Source organism: Haliaeetus albicilla, chromosome 21, assembly GCF_947461875.1.
Source record: "Haliaeetus albicilla chromosome 21, bHalAlb1.1, whole genome shotgun sequence".
Lineage (NCBI taxonomy): Eukaryota > Metazoa > Chordata > Aves > Accipitriformes > Accipitridae > Haliaeetus > Haliaeetus albicilla.
The window spans coordinates 14316105-14337481 of NC_091503.1; the positions used below are offsets into that span (position 1 = coordinate 14316105).

At 46.2% G+C, this 21377-nt stretch overlaps 1 protein-coding gene across 1 annotated transcript in view; it reads right to left on the reverse strand.

Annotated features, from left to right (window-relative positions):
• DUSP22 (dual specificity phosphatase 22) overlaps positions 1–20626 on the reverse strand; it is a 45075-nt gene extending 24449 nt beyond the window's left edge. The window contains exons 1-3 of the mRNA XM_069808984.1: positions 20288–20626; positions 14132–14165; positions 5852–5934 (exon numbers count right to left, since the gene is read on the reverse strand). Coding sequence (XP_069665085.1) covers positions 5852–5934; positions 14132–14165; positions 20288–20308 — 138 coding nt within the window. The 5' untranslated portion in view covers positions 20309–20626. The remainder of the gene's footprint in view (positions 1–5851; positions 5935–14131; positions 14166–20287) is intronic.
• Positions 20627–21377: the final 751 nt, after the last annotated feature.

Sequence of the window (21377 nt, forward strand, 5' to 3'; positions counted from 1 at the left end):
GCCTTACCTGAACCAACTTCCACACAAAAGAGCACACAAGAAAATCTACTGTTGCCTCTGGCAATATGTTCCAGCAATTACTTACCCTCACGGTTAAAGTCTTGCTTACTTCCAGTCTGAATCTGTGTGATGTCATTTGCCAGCCACGCATATCCCGCTGCTCTCCGAGGCGAATTCTCCGCACGGGGGCCTGCGGAATGTCTATCCATCCCTGCCTCTCTTTACAGATAATACCTATCTGGGACAGGGCCTGAGCAACTGCCTGACCAGAAGAACTTCTAGCACCCTTTCCTCCCCCAGGACTCATGCTGTACTCCTTCCTGCATTACATGCAGCAATTGCTGCCCAATGCAGCAGAGGAAGCATTCTTGCTTTTGCCAGTATTTAAGTGTGTGTGACTGGGGGGACAGCGGGAGGAATGGTAAGAGATGATTAAGGACGCTGCAAGTTCAGCTGCTTGGATGTGACTGTCCACCACAGCACGCACTTTCCAGAACAGGATGCAGCTGTTTTCAAGCAGCTGCACAATCCACATCAACATCCTATTTGGTTTGGGCCCACATTCATTTCCATGGAACATCCCCCAGAACAGGGTCAAACACCTGGAAAATCCAGAGAGAAATACTCTTAGCTTCAGTGAACCTGCAACCAGATTCTTCTGGCAAGATTAACAAGATTTGCCTTTACTTACTTCACTTAGATCAACTGGCACAAAATTTGGACTCAAGATCTAAGGCAGTAGAGTAACACCTAGCTGGCATCCTTTGAAGCAACAGAGGGAAGAATTGCTGAGGATTCATTAAGAGTGCTTCCACATTCTCTGTGGGTTCTGACTGACCATACCAGCTTGGTTAGGATAGATGGCTATCACAACAGTCAGACCTTTGGCCTTTTGGTCTCCAACTTAAAAAGAGAGTTCTACCAAGAGATCATAGAATCACAGAATAGTTTGGGTTGGAAGGGACCTTTAAGGTCATCTAGTCCAACCCCCCCTGCAACGAGCATCTTCAACTAGACCAGGTTGCTCAAAGCCCCATCCAACCTGGCCTTAAATGTTTCCAGCGATGGGGCATCGACCACCTCTCTGGGCAACCTGTGCCAGTGTTTCACCACACTCATTGTAAAAAAGTACTTCCTTATATGTAGTCTGAATCTACCATCTTTTAGTTTAAAACCATTACCCCTTGTCCTGTCACAACAGGCCCTGCTAAAAAGTCTGTCCCCATCTTTCTTATAAGCCCCAGTTAAGTACCGAAAGGCCACAATAAGATCTCCCCAGAGCCTTCTCTTCTCCAGGTGAACAACCCCAACTCTCTCAGCCTGTCCTCACAGGAGAGGTGTTCCATCCATCCCTCTGACCATTTTTGTGGCCCTGCTCTGGACCCGCTCCAACAGGTCCATGTCTGTCCTGTGCTGAGGACCCCAGAGCTGGACATAGTACTGCAGGTGGGGTCTCACTGGAGCAGAGCAGAGGGGCAGAATCACCTTTTTTTGATGCAACCAGGATACGGTTGGCTTTTTGGGCTGTGAGCGCACATTGCTGGGTCATGTCCAGCTTTTCACCCACCAGTACCCCCAAGTCCTTCTCCTCAGGGCTGCTCTCAGTCCCTTCATCCCCCAGCCTGTATTGATACCAGGGGTTGCCCCAGCCCAGTTGCAGGACTTTGCACTTGGCCTTGTTGAACCTCATGAAGTTCACAGAGGCCCACTTCTTGAGCTTGTACAGGTCCTTCTAAATGGCATCCTGTCCCTCAGGTGTGTCAACTACACCACCCAGCTTGGTGTCACCTGTAAACTTGCGGGGGGTGCACTTGATCCCACTATGTCATTGACGGAGATATTAAACAGTACTGGTTCCAATACAGACCCCTGAGGGACACCACTCATCACCGATCTCCAACAGGACATCAAGTCATTGACCACTACCCTCTGGATGCGATCATCCAACCAATTCCTCATCCACCGAACAGGCCATCCAACAAATCCATATCTCTCCAATTTAGAGAGAAGGACGTTGTGGGAGACCGTGTCAAAGGCCTTACAGAAGTACAGATAGACAACAACCTGTTGGATAGATCCAACAGGTCACTGCCAGATACACTATTATTTAAAGCACACTGAGATATGTTTCCCCATCTGCTTTTCAGTGTCTCTCACATTCTGAACAGAGATTTTAAAACCTGAACTAGCTGAGAAATAGATTAGAAAGCAGGTGGCAAGAAACCTAATTATTCTCCTCTGTATATGGCTTTTGTGTGGATTTATAAAACATCTGTGAGTGTTCCATGGGCAGCTGTCCAAAGTGCTCTGGAGGAGCCAATTTGATTCACCAAGGCTAGTGCCTCTGCAGAACACATATCAGGCTGTTGGACACCGCTCTTACTCAGGGGCTGACTTCTGTGCATCTGAAATAACAAACCTTGTTCCATATGGCATGCAGTCCTTTCTCTTAGACATGCCACCAGTTACCCATAATTTTTTGTGATGGAGTTATAAACCTGCATGTTTAAACTACAAAATGCTTACCTAAGTTCCTGTATAACAATGGTGTACTTTATTGGAACAATAGTCTTAGGATGCTCTCTAAATATAAATTAATTTCAGGATTGGTTTTATTAGAGCACAAATTTCCTTGAAAGTTTATACAAGAAGAACTAAGGATTGATATTGCAAGATAGTTCAGGCCAGGTTTTGGCAAATTCTTTCCAGTATAAATCACTCGAAGCATTACAAAACAATTCCGTGTCTTGTACTTAATGCAGGCTGCCGATTTCTAAAGGTATAAAAAGTCTTAGAATCTAATTGATTTTTAAACCCACTTTTCCCTGTTATTCCAGCTTGAAAGTACGCAACAACTTCCTAAGGCCAAACTTTGATTATGAGCCACCCATAAATCAGACATCCATGAGGGTTTGTAAATGATCATTGAGATAATGTCCGAAACCAAATTTCAGTAAGAAAATCTTTTTTTTTTTTTTTTAAGTTATTTCTCAACAGGCACACACTATGTAACCTAAACCAATATAATACTTTCTTGTAAAACTCTTCAATCATTTTCTAATAGCTTACCAACTTATGAGGAACTAAAGCAACATATATCCAAATACTGCAGTATATAAAGTACAGATGAAAAGACACTTTTTAAGAGGTACTGTGAATATTTTAAACAATCAAGTAAAAATGGTCTGTAACTTCACAGAGAGAGGCAATGCCATAAGTTACTAGAGTGGAAAATAATTTTACAATCTGGTGTTCACCACATACACTGACGTTTGCTTTTATTTCTTGAGTATTGTATTCTTGAGTATGGACAACAAAGCCAGATTGGTCATTTTCATTCTCTACCCACCATTATCACCTTTAAGTGCTGTATCATAAGTATTACTGCATCAAAACAGTCATTACTGAAACTTCAAAATCTGACAAGCAAGATGTGCATAATTTGTGACCTCTGAGAGCTAAGGTATGCAACTATATTCGTTTGTTCCACAGACAGACAAAAAAGGCCAAATTTTCTTTGATAACATGTTACTACAATACTACTGAGTTTTTGATATCCAAAAACACTTACCTTCCATAGCTTGCACAGAAAGCTTTGTTTAATGAAGTATTTGTAGCATTTCCTATAGGTTGACTAGGAAATACTTGAGACACAATAGTTAGCAAAAGACAAATGCAACTACCACAGTCCAAGAAAAGGCAGCTTTTTACGGATGATCAGTGTTCACATAAATACAGACACACAAAACAGGGAGTGTCAGGAAAAAAAAGATTCTCATTTTGCTGCAATTCCATGTTTAAAGGTCTGAATGACATCAGATTAATTTCTGAAAACAAATGTAAGCCCTTGGTTTCCATGAGTGAAATCTGGGGGGAAAGGGGAAGAGGGAGACACATTGGGAAAGTGTTCCCATTTGACTTCAGTGGACTTGAGAACAAGCCCCAAGCACAATGTGGATACACAAGCTGTAAACAAACCTGGCAAAGATGTAAATAACAAAGGAAGTAACACAACCTAACAGATGTTTTCTAGGCCCTTGCTCCTAAACAGAAGCATTTAGTTGCAAACAAGCATCACAGTAAGACCATGAATGATAAAGTAATTAATAATCAGCTCAGCTCCCAAACAAATGGAACTTGCAATCCTTCCACTACTTTAAGAGCTGGGGAGAAGTTTTAACAGTCATTTTCCAGACCACTGGCACATAAAGGAGTATACTGCATATTGACAAAATAGAAGGCACAGTTGGAGAAACATTTCTTTTAGAAACAAGAGTGAATAAAGGAAGTCCATCCTCAGCCAGCCACTACTTGTTCCCATGCCACTGTAACTTTTGAGACACTACTGTGAACCAGATTGGGAACAGATCTGGGTAAACATCATCTTTCATATATTTTGTGGGGGTAGCTAGAGGAAGAAATGGTGACTTGGTTATATTTAACCCACAAAAGCTCCCAGATCTATTTACCATGCAGCCTCACAAACAGATACACCACAAGTGAGGTGGTGGTGTGTGGGCTCACAAAACTACCACCACCACAAGAAACACTGGCCTGAGGCTGCAGCTGACCTGTGCCATAATTAGTCTTCCTTCTTTTCTAATCATAATAAAACATAGCAAGTTTCTATCCGTTTTAGAGAACAGCACCCTAGAGGAAACATTACATGTCCCTTACTCAGTACAACTGTTTATCTCTTCAACTAAGAGCACTCTTGAAATTCAGTGTGTTTCAGACTTCACAAGCATCAGGCACAACAGAAGTCAAATGCACAGTATAATAGAGTCAACAGCTAAAGCTCTACTTCAGCACACTTCTAAGTTCAAGGTCAACCCTGAATTCACCATTAACTTGATTTTGGTTGTAATCATGAAATACTGGTGACACCTTTTATTCAACTTACCTATTGACTTGCCTGGGAGAGGTGGAAATTCTGTAGTTTAAGGACTGAATTCACCAGAGACTTTTTACATTAAAAGAATGAAAAGCAGAGATTCCCAGCAGTATCTGAGGAGGTAACACCAGCAACTGCCTTACCCACTATTTTGACATATTTCATGAAAAGTGGAATGTAGGGAAGGAACAAATTTAAGGGGACAACAGTCCCAAACATAAATCAAATAGCAGGATTTTAAGGTGTAGCAAAGCCCTGCCAAACTCCCCTCCTGCCAAGGTAAGCTGGTGTAAAGAAGAAAGCGCAACAGTGCAACACAGGAGACCAGCAGCCTGGTCCCAGCTCTTTCGCTGCTCAAGATGACACAGCAAGTCAAGTCATTTCAGCTCTTCAGATCAGCTTCCCTTCAGTAAAATGGGGAATAATACTTCATGTTAAAGCGTTGGAGACCTACAGATGCTCTGCTCTATTAGATGTATTATATGAGGGAGTACTGGTTCCTCCCACACCCCAAGCCTAAATAAGGCTATTTTACATGGAAGAGGACTGCAAACCTCTTACACAACCATCTGCTGTAAAGATTCAAGAAAGGGGCCAAAGTACAAAGGAGGGTTGGTAGTGGGGAAGGGGGAGAAGGCATGTTGCTGTCTGTGTGATGCTTGAACTCCACACAGAGAAGGAAACTTACCTTTACTATTAAATTAATAATACAATCCCATTATTGTGTTGTACTGATTGACACACTAATTGTCTCTTCATTTGTCAGTTTGATTTCTTGTTGTTATAACAGCAGCAACAAAATCTGTGACTGGATACCAAAACTACAGCTGTCAAATATTTCCACAAGAAAATCAGTCTCAAAACGCCAATTGTACAGAACAAGAAAGCAACCCCAAGACGACTATAACAGTCATCTGCAAAGTAAGGAGTTAGCATGGAGTCCCCCACATCTCTTACCTCGAGCATAGGGCGGGCACTGTCATGGATTGAAAGAATGTGCGTAATGTTATTCTTACTCAATTGCTCTACATCTCGGGCATCTGTGATAAAGGGAAAAAAGGAAGAGAATTTCTTTAATCTCTTGAAATAGCCTGCTCCCCTTTCCATTGTGCATGTTGAAAATCACTTATCATTGGTACATTTCTTTTTGAAGCTTCATAAAGTAAAGCAAAACCCCAAACGCAGCTGTTCTAGAACAGCATCATCAGAGTGGGTAACGGGAAGAAACACTTCTAACTCCAAAACAAATTATATACTATATAAAGAACAAGCTTAAGTGACTCAGGAATGTGTTCTTAAGTCAGAAGTTTCATGTATTTTGCATCTGAAATATAAGTCTGTGTATGCCTGTGTGCAGGTGATGGCCATCTGAACAAGCAGTCAGAGCTGTACAAGAAATAGCTTACCTCCTCTCTACCCACAAATGCCCCTTCAGGAGATGTATTTTCACTTAGGAGACAGACCTTGTGATATCCAGGTCTGAGAAGTGAAGTCAACTGTATCGCCTGAATTGAGGTATTAACGGGCACGTCAAAACGATAACTAGATTCTTACTTCCTATGGACTACTAGGGAAAAAATGTGCATTTAGCCAATACACATCATAACTTTAAGTCTGAAGAGAGATCAAGATGATAAAGATATCGAACGCATGAAAAAGCAAAATGCTACAGCAAGGAAATGCAGTTGTGAAAAGGTGGTTCCTAGACCTGTAACCAAGGGGTTTCAAACATTCAAAACTGGAAAGCAAACTGGGGCGACTGAAAATTTGGTGCTAGATATTGCGAAAGCATAGGTTTGTTTCTATGGGAAAGAAGGTAAAATAGATTATCTATTATCAGTGAGCAACTTTCCGCACACTAAACCATTAGAATGACAGAAAATTACCTCAGAGAACCACTAATACAGGTAAAAGTTAGTTTGTGCCCATTTACTTTTGACCTTTTCGCTTGAGAATGGCACAGCACACCATGGCAATTACAGCAGTGGTTTTGTGATGTGAACACCTGCCTTCCAAATCTGCCCATACAATCTGTTCACATTAGCCTGGTTGCACACAAAAAAAGAGCACTGACCACAAAGGTTTCAAACCGGCTCTCTCTAGGTACAAAAATAACAATAGCATCACCTGTACATTCTTTATGTACGTGCAAGAGTTCAATTAGCATCTCTTGCTTCATCTTATTCCACTCTACTATAAAGTTTCAATGCCTTTTCCACATACAAAGAGGAACTGGACATTTAATTATACTGGCCCATAGACAAGATCCACATGAGCACAGTAACAGGCAGTAAAATTTAAACCTAATCAAATTATGAAAGCTTCTCTAAGGCTAATAAAATGGAAAGAAGAGTCAAAAATGCATTGATTTCACTTGCTACTGGTCAAGCCTGTACGATCAACACAGATGCCTAATCCTTCAGGAGAGAATTAACATTAATTCCGCCTGAAACAGAATTAAGTTCTAGCTTCACAAACCAACTAAAATTTCCTAAAAAGCTCAGAGTGAGCATTTCAAAGAAGAAACATTAGTGTTTGCCAGGAGAGGTCTTCTAATCCACCTGACCTTCAGATTTTTTAACAGTTTACAGGACAGCCTTGATTCCTCAGAGAACACCTAAGCAGGCAAGGGTTTGGAAGCCCAGAAGCCAGCCTCAGCGTCCCTAAAAATTACTGCTTTCTGTTCGCCAAAGGCTAAGGGCAGATTTCAGAGTCTGCTGACTGGAACTCACGGTGTTAATGCATACCTAGCATGTTGAGACCCCAATCTCTAATTATCAGTGTGACCTACGTGGTAAGAAATGGCTTGCCACACAAGGCAAACAGCTTTAAAAGAAGATATGATCCAAATTAAACATTGACTGCTTTGAACCAGTCTGAAAGGCCTAATGGACACAGTACAACTCAAAAGGACTGAAAGATTGTAGTTCTTCAGTTAACCAAGGACTTAGGCTAAAGGAATTTCAACAAATCAAAACTACAGTAAAACAGTGAGATTTCAGATATTCCTAGCAACAAGCTGGAAATGGCTATCCCAGACCTACATCCCAAGGTAACCAGAAGGTCCTCAATATATTTAGGAAACAACCATTCAGATCACAAAAGTAGAGGAGAAAAAGCTTCCCAGCCAATGACTGTATTGTGTGGATCTAAACTTTAAACGGTTTACAAAAGGGAAATTCCCGGGGCACCTGCCATAAGTCTCTACAGATACTACAAAGCTATTTAAACAGCAGTTTAAATGAGATATCCCGTCACTCATGGTCTCATACCATAAATTACAAAAAAAAAAATTAAGGGGTTATGTAAAGGACCACCAAAAGCCAGAAGAATCACCATTACCACAGCAATTCTAACTTCTTTACTGTACTACAGTGCTGTACATCCACATGCAGGCTCATATTTTGAAATCACAGCATGAAAAAAAACATTTCCAAATATAACGATGAAAGAAACCTATCGGAGTCCATCTTGTGCATCCCTAAAGGGTCCCTCAACTGCAGTATTATTCTTCACAGTAGGTTACCCAATATTCTGTTTCATACAGCAAAATGCTTCTCAGCTGATGTGGATTTCTGAATAAAGCCTTTAGAAAACTCTCTCCTCACACAAAAGGACACAATTCACACTGGGAAAGTCTACCTCTCTCCTTCCCATGCCCGTATTTAGCTTCTTTTCCCTCAATTTCATTCTATGACTCCTAGCTTAACCTCCACTCACACACAGAGAGCTGCAAACAATTGCAAAAGCAATGGCAAAGTCATCAAAATGGGACCGGGGAGAAGGTATGTCAATTTGTTTCCCTGCAGCTCTGGGAAGCCTTACTGTGGAGCTGGGGAGCAAATCACCTAGCGTGCTGTGCTTCCATGCCCCATATGCAACAGGGAGACAATACTGCTCCAACCACTCTGGTTAAGACACATCAATGACTGAAGGACCCCAATGCTAGGGTGATGAAGTCTTAAATGTACATCCAACCATTCTCTCTTACTTTAGTATTTTAGTACCTCCATAGAGAGACAAGGTGAGGAATAAATATTTCTCCCTTTATAGAGTTAGATGGGAAGAAACAGCTATAGAGTCTTTTCCACCTCTACTGCTAACAACAAAATACAAAAGCATCCTGCCAGGAACAGAGCAAAACAAGCATTACAGCGATATGGGCCTGATCTGCAACACTTAACTGCAATTCACTTGTGAATTTAGAAGATTAAATATCTCCACAAAATAAGTGAAACTAGTTTATTTTTATTTTGCCACCTTTCCTCCCATTAGCCAGCTATGCCAAATTAAAGGCATCCTCCCTTCTTCCTCCTCCAAAGCCCACATTTCTGACTTTGTTGTTTGTCTGAAAAGACAGACATGCTCCTACAACAGAGTAATCTAGTAAGTATTAAGTTTTCAGTATAAAATTTTAGGTTATGTATACAAAAACAGGGTTAAGTGCTTAGAGAAGGCAAGTCAGCCCAGTACGTGCAACAGTATTAAGTCTCAATCTGCAGACGTATGGAGACTACAGTTTCATCATCACCTTTTTTTTTTTTTTTTTTTTTTTTTTTTAATAAAGCAACTTTTTGCCTATGCTTTATTTTCTGCTTTGGAGAGAACTGGAGATAGACACCTGAAGGAGAACCTCCTCTCCAGTGGTTGGGAGCACTAAGAACTATTACCAAGAATGATTTTCCATCATGAGAGCTTTGTTCCAGAGTCCAGTGATCTGCACTTAGAGAGACACACACACAGAGAAACTAAGCACGTGAACAAAAACTGCACATCTCCTGTCCCCACTTCACACTATGTTCTAATCAATATGTTGTCCCAGCCTCTAAGAAGGACCTTTTCAGGGAGTGAGAAAGCTGTGGAAAAGGATCCAAGTACTCTGTTTAGTGAGAGTACCTATAAAATGTCCTCCTTCAAAACACAAACCTGACAAAGGGAATGGTATCTTCACCATCTGCTGTTTCCAGTACCTGAAACAAAGCCTTAGGAAAGGGAAGCAGCTGATAACAGGAATTAATTGGATCTAGAAACACAGCAGAATCACTTGGTGGGCACTGCCTTTTTATACGCTTAGTAACAGGAAGGGCAGAAACTTTCCCAAGACTCTCCAGCTCATCCACAGCAATACTGGACTCTTTGGGGGGAATTAAACCTCACATTGTGGCTTTCCCCTTCAAATCAAAAAGCCCCCAAATATTCCATTGGAAAAATTTGAATCTTCCAAATATGACTACAAGCAAGGAAGGACACAAGCTCTCTAATATTCAAGGTAGAAACACTCTTGAGTCTCTGGTGCTCGCTACTGCTACACCTTTCCATTTGGAACTAAACAAGCACCCATTTAGAACCTCCTATCAGAAGAAATGGTATTTCTATTTGTGCAGAGAAACAGGCTAAAAAGCCCTGTCATATCAGTCTCTTAAGGAACAAAGCACCTATTTTAATTGTGAACACAGGTGCCTTTCAAGGGACATCAGGTTTCCAGTGCAGAAGACACGTGGGCATGCAATCCCACAATAAACTCTTTGTCTTTTGAGAGGATTGAATTTCATCTGTAAAGTACAAATGGAACAAACCAAAATTTCCCCCAAACTAGAGGTGGGAAGAAGAGTTAACTTCCCCTTTCTCTTCCCTCATTTTTCCTCTAGCACCCCACCCTCCCATTTGCAAAAAATAACTCCTCCTTAACTTTCACTGAAGAAGCCCGAGAGCTCTGTTTCCTTCTGGGCTTTCAGACCAAACTCAGTCTTGGTATTTTGTATGGACATCTGTGGTTCTTCTTGAATTTTTCTGCCCTCTAGCTGTGCAATCTCAAATACACTCTCTCAGGAACATAGCACAGTTTTAATGTGCTACTGATGAGCAGAATCATGCTTATAGATCTTATAAGGTAACAAGCACTTAAGCACCTACTGAGATCTATGCTTTTCAGGAAAATTTTCCAGAGACATACTCAAGTCCTGTGGACTTAGGGAGATTTCAGCATGTACTTCAGTGCTTTCCATGATCAGGACTACACATAACTTTCTACCCTAAAGACCCTAAGGTGGTTGCAAAAGCCCCTCTCATTCTATGTGCCTAAAGGTTTGCACAGCAGCAGCAGACAAACCAGAAGCAGCAAGCTCAACTCCCATTTCTGCCGCAGATTTATTTCACAAGTTTTTCTTGTGCCTCAGTTTCTCTCCCAGTCAAACGCAGAGGAGTTTGCACTTCCTCTGCCATGGCTTGTTTTTAAGTTGATTGGGCCTAAAGGGACAGTGAGAAACCCTATCCATAAAGTACAAACATTGCTGAATATTGAATAATAATTCCCCAGTTGGAACAATTGCTGAATGCCTTCTCCAGACAATGGCCCTCCAGGATTACAGTGTTTAACATCTTTAACATCCTGCTTTCACTCAAAAGGAAGGTGCCCATCTGGAACAACTGTGCCTCTTCCCAGTCTGTCAGCATCCCCAGAGGTCTCCCAAGCAGCAGGGAGACAGGAATGTGCGCAGAATGGCATTTCAACCTGGCTGTGGAAACCCTGTCTGCCCAGGCTCCCTGAAGAGTCAAAGGAGGGGAGGCTATCCTCCAGAGGGCAGATCAGAGCGATTCAAATTCTCCTGACTGACCTTCTGGAGAAGCTCCCTCCTCTCTGCCCCCTGCACAGAGACCCAGAGGCTGCCACGAAGCCTCAGCCCTGTGTCCAGGCAAGATGCACAATGCCAGGGATTCAGTGTTACTCCTCTTACTGACACGATGCAACTTTATTCAATTCAAGCTATTGGTCTCAAGCTGGAGAAATAGGAGACTGCTCAAAAGCGCATTATAGGAAATAATTTTGCAAACCTGTGTATTTAAAAGTATCTATAGACATTTCAGCTGCCCTAATCAGGATACTCTAACCAATCCCAACCATATATGCTGCTGAGTATTTCTCAGTCAACGATTCCCTTTATGGCAAAATTCATTAGTCACTTTTTGAAAAAGTGCCACAAATCAGAACATGCCCCAGGAACGCGGTAATCGAACTCCTCCAGAAAAATACACTAGTGATTATCCAACAGCCTGTTCCTAAATGGGATGACTTCACTGCACAGAGAGCTTGTTGCAATTGCTCTTAAGCAGTGGGACAGGGGCAGTGTTGAGGGACAGGGGATACAGAAAAAGATAGAATTATAAAAGTCTGCTTTTGTATCAGTGAAGTACTGTAACACCAATCTTCTCTCTTCCTCTCTAGGTACGGTAGCTAATTTGAGATTATAACAACTGGGACTCATGCTGGTAGAGCATAATGATTAAATGCAATGTAAGCAAAGGTCATAGCAATAAATAAACGAACATTTTGTTTGTGTTTTTAATCAATTTAAAAAACAGACTCTGTAACACAAACGCTGAGATGAAAGCCAACCCATCCTTACCCTCTTTTATGGAGGTAGCTGAAGCATTTCAGCCTCTGCCTTTTTTTTTTAGCTAGACTCCCAGAAACGCTGCCCACTCACACCACCTTCACGTGCACGCCTCTACTCTATGCATAGAAGTGACCTTACGTGCCATTTAAGGATCATTTGCAAGGCGCAGAGCAGAGCGGCCAGAGCAGCACGAGCGAGGGGGTCGCGGGCCCTGGCATCGGCAGAGATGCTGACTCACTCCGCAACCTTGGCCAACTCCCCTCAGCTGGTCAAACTGTTCCTCAGCTGAAAACAGAACTGCACCAAGAAACAGATGCTCTGGCTGAGTTTCGCTCCCCTGGGCGGACTGTCAAGGGCTTACCAGCAGGACGGCCACAGGGAGAGGGACAGATTGAGAGCCACGTTACCTACACCCATCCTGCCTACCCTGCCAGACAGCTTGAAACCTAAAGGACTGCACTATCAAACATCCTCCCATCCTGCCCCTCTCCAAAATTACTTGACAGGAAAGGAAAAAAAAAAAAAGAAGAAAATAAAAAGAGGAAGCAACATGGCTGTGACCAAGTTAATTTTGTCACCAGCCCATGCAGTGGTCTGTCCAAAGTGTTTTCAAAACTATCCTCTTCCCTTTATTTTCCTTTTTTCCTGCTTCCTTTCTTTTTTCTCCTCTCATTACCTACTTCCACCAGTATAAACTCACCTTCATCCTCTCATTTTCCTTACCATGACATGACTAACTCCCTCTCACACACTAGCCACTGTACTTGTGTTTGCATCCCAGTGTGGCAAAAGACAGCTTTTCACTTCACATGTACCTCCGGGCTGCCTCTCAAGGTGATCGGCTCCACTTCCCAAAGGGCAGCAAGCACTGGACCAGCAAGATGGGTCAGCAGGTCCAGAGGCAGGTAAATCGGGCAAAAAAACACTGAACTCACAGGTTTTGGGATTGGGGGGGGGGGGCAGGGAAGGAAGGGTGGGCATGAGGCAGAGAGGAGGTGCAGCACCATCTAAATCCAATGCAGACATTGTCCAGTCTTAACAGACCAGCTCTGATATCAGACAGCCCAGGAAGGACAGGGTATCACAGTAACCCCTATGAGTCCTGCTTTGCTGTTGTACCCAAGCATAGGAAATACAGGGTCTACACAAATCAAAACGACTGTACAAGCACAACTGGTTTACTTCTGAATAGGGACAGTCAGCTGGAACTACTGCTAACGGAGTGCTTTGAGAACAGGTCATTTATTTGGATATCTACATAGAGTTTCCTGTTTTTTTCTAAATACAGTTCTGTCTTTCTGTACACAAAAACTAAACCTCATGCAAAAAGGAAAAAGAATCCAGAGAATCTTACGTCCATGACACAGACAGTGCGCGTATCGGTGGTCAGACAGCAATCTGCAGACCTATCAATCTCACAAGCAGTGATAACAGAACTCTAGCAGTTGTTATAAATAACCAAAATAATGAAAGCAATGAGCGGGAGGCATACTAAGCCTTTACTTATAAGGAGGGCTTGAAATAAGCCTTACAAAGAATCTGCCTGGCTCACAGGCTTGCCTGCCAAGCACAGGAATGGTTTAAGGCAGGCCAATGTTTCGGAATTCCAGCTGAAGCATGCTCCGAGGAGATGGCGTTCATTTTCCTTTTCTTAAAGTACTTGCAGCACAGCACACGGATGAGAGAGCAAACAAGTTCTTCTTTAAGTGCTACCAGGTGAATCCAGAAATGAAGCAAGATGGGGTTAAAGAAGCTGCAGAGATGTCAGAGAATTCCATAGGCCTGTGAAACAACACCTTAAGACCCCTGCTAAGTAATCCTAGAATGATAAAACTATTCTTACCTTTAAAGTTGCCAATGAACAAGCCAGGCAGAATCTGTGAGAAAGAAATATAGTATCAAATATAGATATCTTGTGGTAAGACAATTTGACAAAGTTCAATTTGCATACAGGATGGAACATACTACTTTAGCAGACTATTGTCATATGCAATCTCAAAAGCGCTGACAACATTTTGTGCCTCTTTGCAACCTTCTCAAACTACATAGCTCTAGGTACGCCACACTTTGAGAGCGTTCCTTGAGAGCTGGGGGTTGTTAATCATGTGGACTCTCACATAATGGAGGCTCTCCAAGGATAGCAAAAGTGGTTTACAAACACGAAGTGGGCCTTGCAACACGTCCCTCCCCCTGCCCCCCGCAGCAGGATAAGAGTTACCCTCATTTAACTAATGATGAAACTTTATACAGAAAAGGTGATTTGCCTAAAGTTGCTATGCAAACTGGACAAAGCACTGCAAAATGACATCCTTCAAGTCCTTTGAAGTGCAAAGCCATGCAAGTCAGGGCTGCAGCGCTGCAGGGCTCTTCTGATAGAGGAAATCACTGCAAACAAGAGTTGTGCATTCACACAGAAAGAGAACTGATGAAAGTCCTCCAGTTGCATGTTTCTCTCCCAGATCTACCCACTCGCCCCAACACTCCCAGAAGCCTGCACAGGTCTCAGTTACAGGACTTTCTTTAACAGGGGAGTTTCAAGGTCAGGCTGAGGACCAGCCCGTGCAGTCTGAGGACACGTGCACGCACACACACACACACACACGCAGAGGCAGGTGACACTGCAGTGCTACCCCTCCCACCCTCTCACAACCCTCCCAACTTGGGCACCGCGGTAAGGACATGAAAAACCCCCAAGCGCACCGAACACACACTTTCTGGTCAAGAATTTCATTCTCTGCCACCTGAAGCCTCTGACCCACACCCACATCCTTTGAAGAGACAGAACTGTGGTGGTGAGACGGTACGATCCATTTTTCTTTGGTGCATGCAGAGCATACCACCAATACAGATATGTCAGTGCTGACTTCCTAAAGCCTTAGCAACACCCAAGTGTCACCACAACAGCAGCAACAGTCTCTCGGGCGCAGCTATTTAAAGGGAAAACTCCACCCATTTTGCTCGGTCCGACAGCCGTGAAGTTCCGAAAGTCATGAAGGACTTTTCATCGGGGATTATCGCCCCAGCCTCCGCTTCGCTGCAGCCTTCCTGCTGAAAGGCGACCCAGCTTACCACGCAAAGGTTAGCAGGCTGGCAGAAGGGCCTGCAAAATAGCTTCTGACCTGTGTTAACACCAGGGCTTTCATCTGATAAAAACGTCGTGTTCACCGTTATTTATCTAGCCTTGCAGAAAACAGAAAGGCTGCAGCACATCTCACACTCCCTGCAGCTTCAGTTTGTGCAAACATTCCTCCTTCTCAGCTTTGCTGGGTGATCTCTCCCTCCCATGTCATACTAGCTCTAACCATGGGGCTCAATTCTGCCACTGATATTGAAAGACCGCTTCTCTGGGATGCTTGCTGTACCCTGAACTGCTTACAAATTAAGGGCTGCATGACAACACCAGCTAGACAACAAAACGGGTTCCTTAGTCTGGTACAAAGGGACACCTGTAAGTTTTGCACAGACAAGCTCAGACAGCTTTCTCCCCATTCCTTGCCTCTTCATTTTTCATTTGTACAAATTCAACATTCATACAAAGGCAGCAAAAAACCAGTGGGGCAGTTTCCAATGCCAGGCTATCAAGTAGGCAAAAGAACCCTTACACCATTCTGCTGTCCCTTTCTGCATGCACAAGACTCATGGTTTCATGGACTGATTCATTATTTTAAGCACACTTGATGACTCTGCTAGAAGCGCAGCCCAAAGGCCACCACCCCAGACTAGGAATCAGAAGCTAGCAGCTGCTCTGGAGAGCAGAGTACCTGAGGGCCATTGCTAAGGGCCAAATTCTGCAAACAAAAAACATGCTCTAAAGCAAAAGAGAGTCAAGTTATGAATGAATTTCACCAACCAGATCACCCCAGCCAGCTCCCACAACTGAAGCTTAAAAAGTTAAAAAATTAAAAAAGCCTTTCTGATATTTTTAAATAGCTGTCTGGTATTTCCTATCTGCAGCACAAATCTCAAATCACATCACCACTACTGTAGACTATAGCATTTTAGACTCCAGGACATTATTTCTGAATCAGATATGTGCTCTCAAGAGAGGATAAAAGCTTAAATTCCAGTCACAGTCATTAAGGTTAGATGTTATAAATTAAAGATACCAAGAAACACTGGGGTGGGGGGGTTTGCAAAAACGAGGCTTCTTAGATTGTTGTTGGCAAAGGAGGAAAAATCCAGAAGTTTGCATTTGTGCCTCATGAAGCAACGCTGTATGCTAGATAGGAAATTAGGACACCGTGCAACCAAGGACAGATGTTACCCCTATTGTCCTAGTCATTCTAGAAGCAAGAAACATTACTATGGGTGAAAGCTACCTGGAAAGAAGTGAATCTTCATGCCGTGCTGACTAATACTTCAGCACTAGACTACGGCTGGGAACTTTCAGCTGTGTCATCTCACACTGCCTTCAGTAACTGCAACTCCGGGCCGTGCAAAATGAAGGCCGATGGCTGCTAGGGGTGTGTGAGAGAGAAGGGGTGGGAGTCAGAAGAGAAGAAAAATAAGGTGGTTGTTTTTGTGAACTTTGCAACCACTGCTTTATGAATAAAAACAGTAGCCTCTTTATATCATCCGAAACACTGAGAAAATGACCACGGAGTAAATAACAGATGTAGAAGAATGCACAACCAAGCAACGAGGACACCAACACCTGTCTTCGTACCTTGCATGAGAACAGCTCACGTTCTCCACCTTGCACAAAGGGAGAGCCCTGAAATGGACAACAGTTGCTCCAGTTGCTAACACTTCTCATCAGCCCTCTCTGAAAATGGCTTAAAGAGCTACTTTGTCACTGTTTCCTATATAGACACATGCTTATAATAAAGCATCTAACTCCTTGCCCAACGCTGCTTCTAGATGCACCAGTACTTATGGGCGCTCTGGAGAAGTTCATCGGGCTTTCTGCAGAGACAGCCAGGCACTGTAGAAGGAGCAGACGAGCCCACCTTGTCCAGCAGTACAGGAGACTGGCACCGGTCAGGGAGAGGGATTCACCACTGACGTGAACTGCTGCAGCTTCGCTGGCTCCCATAGAACTGCTTGCATCAGCCCTAACTATCCACACTGATTTACATTTCTTATGAATCAACTCCTACAATGAACAGGGCTTATCTGCCCTTTTTGTAGAGGTAACACTCAGCTTGCCCCTTCGGAAGAGTCTGCACGAGTAACGGGCAGTTAACTGTAACAGGACGGACAAGAACTAAATCCCAGGAAAAACTCTTCACTAAGCATATCCTGTTCACAGATAATCAAATCTAAGTACTACAATCTCTTGTCACCATCTCAGCCACTAGACTTCAGCTGCTGGAAAACATCTTTGTAATTTTCAACCACAGACTTCAACTTGAACTTTGAATACAAGTCAAAGTTAGACATTAAGCGTGAAGACAAATCAGGACACCTAGACAATTTCCTAAGTCAGACCCCATTCATTACTCATCCTGTACTTAAAATATGTATAATAATAAAAAAAAAGTAAAGCACTGAAAATTAATAGTAGCTAAGTCAATGCACACTCACTAGCCAATTCTCCTTCTCTGAGCAGAGTAAGAAGGGTATTTATAAACCAATGCTTTGAGTTTAATTTGGGAAGTCAGGAGGCTTGGGTGGGCTTAAGGAAAAAAAAAAAAAACTAAGCACAGCTAATTTTACAGAGAAAACTAGCAAGAAAAGACAAACCCCACCTAAAAAAGAATGCCAGGCCTCCAGCCCTTGATCAGCACTAATGGCCACAAAGTCAGATGCGATTGCTATTTGCTACGAAATACATCAATATCATGTGACAGAAAAATAGGAGGGGACCATGCCACTGAGAAAGGCTCAGCATCCAAGAGCAGCCACAGCAGCTGTAGCAATCTCTGGAGCTTTTCCTTACCATACCCGTTACAGGTCACCACTAATCCTCTTCCCCTGGCATCAGTACAAAGAGATTCCCTAAATGAAATAATCCACCATCGGATAAGCTTCTTATTTTCTCCTACTGTCCGCATAAAGCTCTACCACAGAAAACACACTTCAGTTGGAAACTAAGGCAATTTGTATTGATAGACTACACCGAGTCAAGCAAATACTCCCCAACATTGGCGTTGATGACTCCACACCTCCCCTTGCCCCTCTGGCGTCTGCTGACTCACAAGATCAAAAGGAACAGATGATCCAGGGGCACATTCTGAAGGTGGCAAGTACCAGATCTACATGCGGGACCCCTACAAAAATAAACCCTGATGGCCAGTACCCAATGTGGTTGTAGTCTCCTTAAAGGAGCCAGCTCCTCCCAAACTGCTGAACATACCCTCCTCTTGGATACAGCCATAAGAAGGGACGAAAAAAATCAAAGTAGTGCTATGCTTGTCCCAAAAGCTCCGGTTGGTACGTGTCAGGGCAACACTTAACAGAATTAAAATGACCAAATTGCCCAGAGCCACAGATTGCCAATTCCTGCCCACATGGTACTGCAGCAAGACGTAACATAGAGAAAGAGTGCTAAGCTTCAAAGGGCTGAGTTGTACTGTCCTCCCCCCCAGTCGCAACTCTAGCATTCCATATCCTGTCCCTCTAAATGTTTTGATAATTTCAAAAATTCCCAGAAAAATACTACAAACGTACCAGAAGTCTAAAAGAAGTCTCTCCAGCTGTGCTTCTTCCTAACTGGCCACTCCTAGAAGGTGCCTCCAAGGAGTGGCTACATATCACAACATTATCCCCAGACTTTGAAACCAAAAACGGAGAGAAGGACCAAGGGAGGTTCTACCTCCTACCCGCTAACTCAGCTGGCCGGATCTTTCCCCTGCCTAAAGTTTCTATTTTGATGTCTCTATCCACAGGATGAAAAGGCTTCACCTCCCAGGTGGCATGCCAAGCACTCTGGACGTTCACCAATCTGACTTCCAGGGGCAAGGATGTCAGACTTGGATGACCGGGGAGCAGCTATTTCTAGCTCTTCTCCCCGGCTTTGCTGGAGACCACACTCACAGCAAAGCTACTCCCAGAGTACTCAAAGCGGGATGTTAGAAGAGATGACTCAACTTCTGTTCCTCATAGTAAGCTATACATAAAAGACTAGTTACCACCACTCTTTCAAACCTGGGTTTAAAACAGAGGTGGAGATGCGGAGAGGAGTCGCAGTTGTCCCTTGATACCCACCACGACGTGCCGGGGGAATCGGCGCTCACAATGAAGCCCCCACTGCCAAAAAGCCAACACCCTTTGCAAAGCAGATCCATCTTCCTTCCTCGCCGCGACCTCCACTGGGGCCAAGCGCTTTCCTGTCCCACCAGCGCCGGGGCCGGGACAACCAGCCCGCGCCCACCGGCTGCCCTCGGAGCGCGGTGCCGGCAGACCCCCGACGGGGGGGGGGGGGGGGGAGCGGGCCAGCGCCCCCAATCCTCCTTCGGGGAGGGGGAGCAAGCGATGCAGAAGTTAAACGATGTGACCCCCCGCGCTCGCCGGGCCGAGAACCCAACGCTGCCGGTCCCGCCGCAAGCCGGGGGGGGGGGGGGGGGGGTGCCGGCCCTGCCCCGAGCCGCCCCCCGGGGCACCCCCAGCGGGGGACACGGACGAGGGGAGACCCCGGGGGGGGAGGGGGGGGCACGGCGGCCGTTAGCGACCGTCGGCAGCCGTTGGGGGCGCAGGGCCGCCCCCAGCCCCGCGGGCTCGCTGCGCCCGGAGCGGGGAAGCCCGGGCGAGCATCACCGAAACCAGGGCCTCCCTCCCGGCCCGCCCGGCCGCGCTGCGGCGGGGAAGGAGGCGCGCCCCGAGGGAGCGGCGCAGCCACCGTCTCCCTCCCTCGGCCGGCGGGCGGGGGGACCCCCCGAAGCGGCAGGGAAAAGCCTCTCCCGCCCCGGCCTTTGTTCGTTCAGCGGGCGCCCCGCCGCCCCAGGGGCGAGACAAAGGGGGGGGGGGGGCCGCGGGGAGGGACCGCCGCCCCCGGCGACCGCTGCGCCTCGCCCGCGCACATGCACTCACGCAGAGGAACAACGACGAGCGGCGTTACCTTGTTCATCCCATTCCCCATGGCTTAAAGCGACCCGCACGCCAGCACCGCGGGAGGAGCCGTCGGCTGCCGGCTTAGCGAGCTGCCGGCGGCGGGTCAGCGTGCATGGGACAGTGCTTGCCGGGGGGGGGGGGTGACTGGGGACGAGCTAATTGTTAATGAGGGACGGCCGCGGCTCGGCCGTCGTTGGGAAGGGCGAGGCGCATCTCCCCCCGCCCTGGCCGGGGCTCTCTCCTGCCCGCCGGGCGGCTGGCTGGAGGCGGGTTATCCGCTCGGCCGCCCCCGGGAGCGGCCAGCCGCGGGGCCGCGCCACCAGGAACTGCCTCCTCCCGCCGCCGCCGCCGCTGCCGCCGCCCCCACGTGCGGTTACGGCGCCGGCCGCGGGCCGCCCTGGGGCTTGTAGTCCGCGCCGCCGCGCCGCCCGGCCGCCGCCCGGCCGCCGGAACTACAAGTCCCAGCGGCCCCCGCGCCGCCGACCTGCCCCACCTGCGGCGGCCGGCGGCACCCGGCGCGGCCCGGCCTCGCCCCATTCCTGAGGGGATGAGTAAGCGCCGCCGCTGCCGCCGCCGCCGGGATCGGGATCGGGATCGATCATCTCCGTCCTCCGCGGGCGCCGCCCCGGCTCCCCGGCACCAACCGCCGGCTGCGCCCGGGGAGGGCAGGTCTGCGGCACCCCGCGCTGCCCGCCTGCCTCTGCGGTACCGAAACCGGTTTTGTTTCGGCTTCCAGCGGGCCGCGGCGGGTGCGGCGGCCCGCCTGGCGGGGGGCACCTGGCCTCGGGCTCGCCCTTGCCAGCTTGTTCCTCTCCAGCGTGCCGGTGCCCGGGTGTTGGGCCGAGGAGAGGCGCTTGGCTGCAGGCGCCAGGCCCGGGCTGCACGGAGAGCGGGGCCTCCCCGCAAAGCCACCGGCGCCCCGTCACAGCACGCTGCCGCGGTCTCCTGCGCCGTGATCCCAACCGCGCTGCAAGTACACGAAGGACATTCGTGTCCTTCACTGAGACAGAGAGGAGAAGGCAACTGGTTTGAAGCAAACATCGCAGAATCAGACTGGCCGAGGTGGGAAGGGACCTCTGGAGGTCGCCCGGTCCAAC